This window comes from Fundulus heteroclitus, chromosome 18, assembly GCF_011125445.2.
Source record: "Fundulus heteroclitus isolate FHET01 chromosome 18, MU-UCD_Fhet_4.1, whole genome shotgun sequence".
Lineage (NCBI taxonomy): Eukaryota > Metazoa > Chordata > Actinopteri > Cyprinodontiformes > Fundulidae > Fundulus > Fundulus heteroclitus.
Genome location: NC_046378.1, coordinates 23296951 through 23303531, shown reverse-complemented (window position 1 = coordinate 23303531; position 6581 = coordinate 23296951). Strand labels below are relative to the sequence as shown.

The following is a 6581-nucleotide window of genomic DNA, read 5'->3' as shown; positions in this document are numbered from 1 at the left end:
GAGGGCACACCACACGAGCAGGGAGACAGAAACACAGATGAAAGAATTCATAAAGAGGCCAGAGAGGGGCGCGGAGACGACTCGTAACCGCGCTCATCTCTCTGTGAGGAGCTAATTGCACAGCAGAAGTCAGCAAACCTGCGATCCTTCTCCAGAAACACGACAGCTTGTGAGGAAAAGAAGGAAACAAACAGTTTAATCAGATGTTTTCACGCCCTTCTATAGGAAGGCTGAGAGAAGGCTGCACAGTGTTTCTGCTTGGCATGTTGTTTAATTGTGACGCCTTGGTTTAAAGGGAGGCCCTGATCGTCTGCAGTACATTCTTTTAATCTAATAATGCAAAAACAAACAAAGAATATAATGCATCAAGGAATAATAATAATAATAATAATAATAATAATAATAATAATAATAATAATAATAATAATATACAAAGCAAATACATCTTGCCATGATTCTAAGGAAATCGTGTAAGGTTATTTTGTTAAGCTATAACAGTCGTGCTATGCAAACATACTGGCCTTAAAGAATCACTTCTTAAAAATATTTGCTACATTTCATAGAAATATCTGAGTTTTTTTTTTCAACAAAATGTTTTATTCATGTTGTAAGCTTCACAAGCTAGAATATTTCAATTTCATCTTCGTAACACATTGAGCTATAAAAACGTCCCATTTTTAATACAACAAAATACAAATAGACCAATTTAACAAGAACATGAGCGAACATGTTGGTGAGCTGCTACCTTAAATCTTTTCTTAACATAAAGGGTAGATATTCCTCATGTCTAGATAATTATGAGTATGGATTAACTTAACATAAAAGCTAACGTGCTATAATATCAATTCCAAATATGGTATCAATAGGGACCAGCTTTTCCTAAACAAATTAATAAGTTAGGTTTAGCTTTACAGTTATTTTCTCCATTTTACAAACTCTCACAGTTCTCTCTTTCCATTCACTTACTCTGGGTTTGTACCAGGATACGGTGATCATTTCTTTTTAGCTACCAGTTCAAGGATCCAAAGCAGGAGCTGTTTTTCTTTTCTTACCAAACCACTTGGGAGCACTCCAAGACCAAAGACAAGCAGGTTTCTCTCAATATAAACGTGTAAAATATTTAAAATGAATTCCCTCCCAGACTGTTTGAATCTTTGGGCTGTCCCTAAAGATAATGTCTCTGGTCTCCAACTCGTCCACATTTGTCTTCAGCACAAATTTGTTTTAGGTTGATCAAATTTAAAAATGATAAACGGTGTTCTAAGATATCTAACATTCACTTCTTAAAAAATGTTAAGTGACTGGCATGTTAAGAAAATAAATTAATGTTATTCTTTTTCCAGCTGTTTTTAGGAAGGTCATTTTTCACCATTAGTTCTGAATTTATTTCTTTACCCCTACAAAAAAAAGCATAAAAAATCAATACTGTCACCAATCCTTAACTCATCAGGTCAGGTCCGAATAATAATAACAAGCAAATACTTTTGCCCAGAGGGGAGGCACTCTTTATTTTAGATACAAACTCACAACATGACATGTTTTCAGAAGGTAAAGGTGCCATTCCAAAATGATCTGAACTATCCCTTTAGCTGTTCCCAGAAAGCAGCATGACTGAAATGTGGAGTAAAAAAATAACCCAAAGCAGCTATTTCTGCCTTTCTGAACTTTAATTAACAATTTGAGGACAGTAGGCAGCCGATAACAGCCAATAGAAACTCCTTCTGGTGTCAGAAAGGCTTTGATTTATTTTATTGTATGGAGTTCTTTTTTGTAGTGCAGTAAATCAAATACTAAACTCTGAACTGGGTTCTGACAAAAGCAATTTACCCACTCCTCAGTTTATAGTTTGGGTTTCGATATCTTGATCTGTGGTCAACATCGTTATCACCAGAGCTGCATTTCGTCTCGACTTTGGTTGAGACGAAGTGCTTCATATTCATGTTTCATATTCAGCAAACACACGAGAGCTGCATCGATCCTCCCTGCAGCTCCCAGCAGAAGAAAGCGCGTTTGCTTAAAACCCCAAAAGGTTTCCTCATATGAACTCAGTAATGCAGAAAACAAAGATCACTCCAGAAACAGTGTTGTTTTTTTTATTCAGAAACCTACAGCTGGGTCTCTCAGAGACTTATCACACAATAAATCGGTTTAAACAGAAATCTCAGAGGCAGTTTATTGAACAAGTCGATGACGTCCTGTCAAGTTTGCAGCTCTATTAGCGTCCAGGTGCATCAGGGGCCAAGCTGAGGTTTTGGCCTGAAATTCAAGATTTATTTTCTTCTAACTTCCAGATCTTTGCTTAGGCTGATATTCTTAGGAGCCTCTACAACACCGTTAAAACAAACCAAAACACAAGAGAGGGAGATTTTCGGATCACGAAAAAGTCTTTTATGTCCGTCTTTCAAGAAGGAAAAGCTTTCCCATGAAAGAGATAAATCTACTGATCAGTCTTTTATCTGATGAAGGAAAGATGCCAAAACCTCCATCGGGTTATGAAACGTTTCTGTGTGAGGCAGCAGCAGGGTGATAAAGGTGAATAAATCATTTGATGTTGAGGGAAATATTCAACATCTCTCTTCTACAAAGAGCTTTTATACCAGGACTTATTCATGTCAAACAGGAAAGAAAAACAACAATAAATCTGATAAACACAGATATGAGGAACAAAAAAATGTACGTTCAGTTATAAAAAAAAATTGGCAACATTCCCTTACAATTATTCACACAAAGGAAAGATGATATTGTAACATTAAAGAGGGACCCGTCTCTGTCTCCCGTTCAGCACTGGAGTCTGAGGAAAGGTTTGAACGGGTTGGCGACGCTTCGTCTTCTGGCCGAAGAAACTCAGCGGGTCTGAAATGCTGCCGAACGCAGATCCCTCCGAGTTCTCTGTGCAAAGTTACAGCGGACAGAAAAAAAACAATCAGCTTCCTCTGCTACAAAGGAACGGTTTGACAATCAGGACAAATGTTCAGGTTTGTTTACATAAAACAAGAAGCAGTAATAACAGCAGAGTAGAAACAAGTGGATGCGGCGTGAAAAGTTCTGTTTAGAGCCCACAGCTACAAACCCTATCCTCTATCAGTTTTCTATTCTCAGTCAGTCTTTGCCGGGTCATGGCTGCTGTACATCTAAAGTAGTCAATAGTTGAGTGGCGGCAGACATCGCAGAGCAAGTCAAACAAACATGCATGCCCTGACCCCCACCTAATGCCAATTGAGCGATCTTTAAATACACTGGTGTAGATTCTCAGTCATCCAGGTCATGGCATTCCAAAAAAAAAGTAAAAAACAAAGCAACTGGACTTGTTTTCCGTAGTTGAAGATGTTTCGCTTCCTCTCCAGGAAGCTTTCTCAATGGCATACCGCGCACGTGACGTCACCGACTCAAGAGCAACGCCCCTTTTGCTGCTTAGGTAGGGCATACAGGTAGAGAACGCCCGTAGCAACCAGCTATTACACGCGCAACAGAACCAGCGATATGACCGACTTTGCAGCCGTTAAACTTTCCCAAGACGATGTCCCAGGCACATGGATTACTGGTCGCACTGTCGAAGAACACACCAACCTTCAGCTCAAACGATGGATTGAGTGTCGAGGGCTTAAAAAGACTGGAAAACGGGCCGAGTTGATCGAACGGTAAGCTTTGTTTTTTTTTTCCTGCGCGGCAGTCATGGCGTCATCGGCCGTTTTTTTGTTTGTAATCACCGTCCAGGGATCGGTATATGTTTAATGTTTGTCTTATTTGAAATGTTTTTGAGTAAGCTATTCTGGTAGCAGGCTATCATGTTAGCGCCTGCTACCATGATAGCCTATATGCTGTCATGGTAGCAGGCGCTACTTTATTAACATGTCGGCCACCAAAATACTCTTACCTTGACTTGATGTCGCTGGAATTGGGTCAGGATGTTCTTCGGTTGGTCCCTTTCCTCCAACAAAATGCTTGCTACATATGTACTTGAATTTGGTAACTTTTTCCGGGTTGAACTGTTGTGTAGGCCGACCGCACCCAGCGCACACATTTCTCATTGGCAGTCTTGAAAAAAACATCCTTCATATGCGGCCGATCAGCGTACCTCGAGTCGCTGTTGCACGTTCCATAGCAACAATGTTTAAAAACCATGGTCTTAGATTTGGAAAAAGCAGTCATTTACTGAGTAAAACCAAGGGTAACGCACAGCTCTTTTACAGCGAGACAGCATCGGACTATGCAAGCTTGTCCTACTGCGTACCACGTGATGTGACGTCATTGTGACGTTACGTTTCTAAAAATAGCTCGCTCGCGGTACGCCATTCAAAAAGTCTGGAGTAATGTGGAGTACCAAGCTTTATACTACTGCCCAAACAAAGGCCTTGTAATGGCTTAGATAACATGCAAATACAACCGAAACAGGTCCACCCCTTAGTAATGGGCGATCGTTAAAGACATTAAGCCAGCAGATTGAACCGAAACTGGTCCACTCCTCTTTAACGAGGAGTCGTTAGGGTTGTTATTGGCCTGGCTTAAAGGAGCAATGTTTTGATCACCCATAACCCAGAACCTTCTTGCTGCAAGGCAACCAGGACCCCACAACCCCATTGATATCCCTAATATATTATCTAAATGTTAACTTCAAATAGCTTTCATGAAAGGCAGGTTGAACATCCAGTTTTTATAGCTAACAAATATAGCACAATTTCTCACTAGCTAGCAGACAAGTCAAATGTCTTCTCAGTGTGTAAAAAAGTAATTACACGGCATTTGCAAACGGTGCATAATACAGCCAGTACGTTCCAAGAACTTACAGGTCGCTTTCAAAATACTTGGTAGTTTTTAGAACTTGCCAGATACTTTACCAGAACCGGTTATCTGGTATCAGGGCTCTCCCCATGAGGGCGTTGCGTGGTGCAGCTCGAAGGAGGAGCTCCGACTGACAGCACCCAGTCATTGGGCTGTCCCTCAAGCTAATAGCAGCTAGCGTTAGCTAATGTTGTCTGAGAGGTTTAGAGCGTCACTGATGCAGATACAGGAGCTTTACTGACGTTCTTATGTTGCTCTCAAACAACTGTGCTGTGCTGTTAGCAGTGTTGTAGTACTCGAGTCCGAGACTCAAACTCGAGTCCGAGTCATTAGCTAAATTTAGAGACTCGTGACTTGACTCGAACTTGGACTCGGACTCCTACATTCAGATCTTTGTGACTCGGAAATTGAGAAAAAGACTCAACTTTTTTTTATATCATTAGGCTATAATTTTAATATGTCATTAGAATATTATTTGGTGTATGATTTTAATATCTAAATTATTAGTGCAATGTGGTGGAGTGTGGATTTTCTTTTTAGTTTAAAAACATGTAGGCTATGCTTACTTTAGTGCGGAACTTGGACTCGACTTGATCAATAAGGACTCGACTCTCGACTTGACTCGGATGAGTAGTGGACTCGACTCGGACTCGACTCAGATTTTTTTTTAATGACTTGGACTTGACTCGGACTTGAACACTGGAGACTCGAACCTGGACTCGGACTCGAGGCATAGTGACTTGACTACAACACTGGCTGTTAGCACATTCAGCACGTTTAACATTTTGTTTTTCTTGTCTGTCTGCCTGGAAAAAGTTTCCCGGAAAAACGCTTTTGTGTTTATCTTGTCTACAAAGAGGGTCACACGTTTTCTTCTGGCTGTTCTCCGCATGTTATCAGACTTTAAAACTTTCAGCAGCAGCTCATTATTGGGGTGCAGCTCCAGGGAGGAGATGGGAGCGTCTGTGCGCTGCTGCTGGAAGAAGTGCAACAATTTGGGCAGATATGAATGGGTCAGTGGGGGAAACCCTGCGGAAAGAGAGCCCAGATGTCAGCCAAACAGCTATCACGCTGATTCAAAGTCAGTGTAATTTTGACAACTGAAAGCATAACGGCCCGTCATGCTAAAATGAGATGTTGTGAACCCTGGGTATGTTCTGGGATACTAACCTAGTCCTATCAAAGTTACATAAAAGTACACGTTCAGTTTCAAAATGTAACCTCTCAGTTCCATGAGAGCAACCTCTAAGTTGCAGGAAGGTACCGTCTAAGCTCCAGTAAAGAACCTGTAAAGCTCAAAGTACCTAGTAAGATCCAGAAAAAACCCAGGTAAGTTAAAAAAAGAGTAAATATTAAGACGAAAATTCAGTAAAGAAATACCTGGTAGGTTCTGGGTAGGGACCTCTATGTTTGTGAAAGTATGTAGTAAGTTGGAGAAAGAACCCAATAACTCTCAGGAGACTAAACTGAAAGCTTCTTGAAAGATATAGAGTATAGGACATTTTTGACCAATTTGTATAATATGATTGATTTTGACTTTGTAAAGTGCCTCGAGATGACATGTTTCATGAATTGGCGCTATACAAATGAAATTGAGTTGAATTGAATTGAAAGATACAGATACATTCCTGCCAAGTTCTATAATGTAACTTTAAGTTGTGTTTAGTTAACTCTAAGTCCAAGAAAGGTACCTGATAGGTTAAAAAAAATCCCTGCTGAGATTCAGTAGGTACCCTGTTGAGTCTCTACAGTAATTTATATGTTCAAGAAAGTACCTGAGGAATTTTGGAAAGTAACCTCTA

At 40.3% G+C, this 6581-nt stretch overlaps 1 protein-coding gene across 1 annotated transcript in view; it reads right to left on the bottom strand.

The window, feature by feature from the left end:
• Positions 1-1481: 1481 nt before the first annotated feature.
• The window catches only part of LOC105939123 (collagen alpha-1(XXVI) chain), a 42396-nt gene continuing 37296 nt past the window's right edge, over positions 1482-6581 (bottom strand). Inside the window, exon 14 of the mRNA XM_012881177.3 lies at positions 1482-2889. Coding sequence (XP_012736631.2) covers positions 2750-2889 — 140 coding nt within the window. The 3' untranslated portion in view covers positions 1482-2749. The remainder of the gene's footprint in view (positions 2890-6581) is intronic.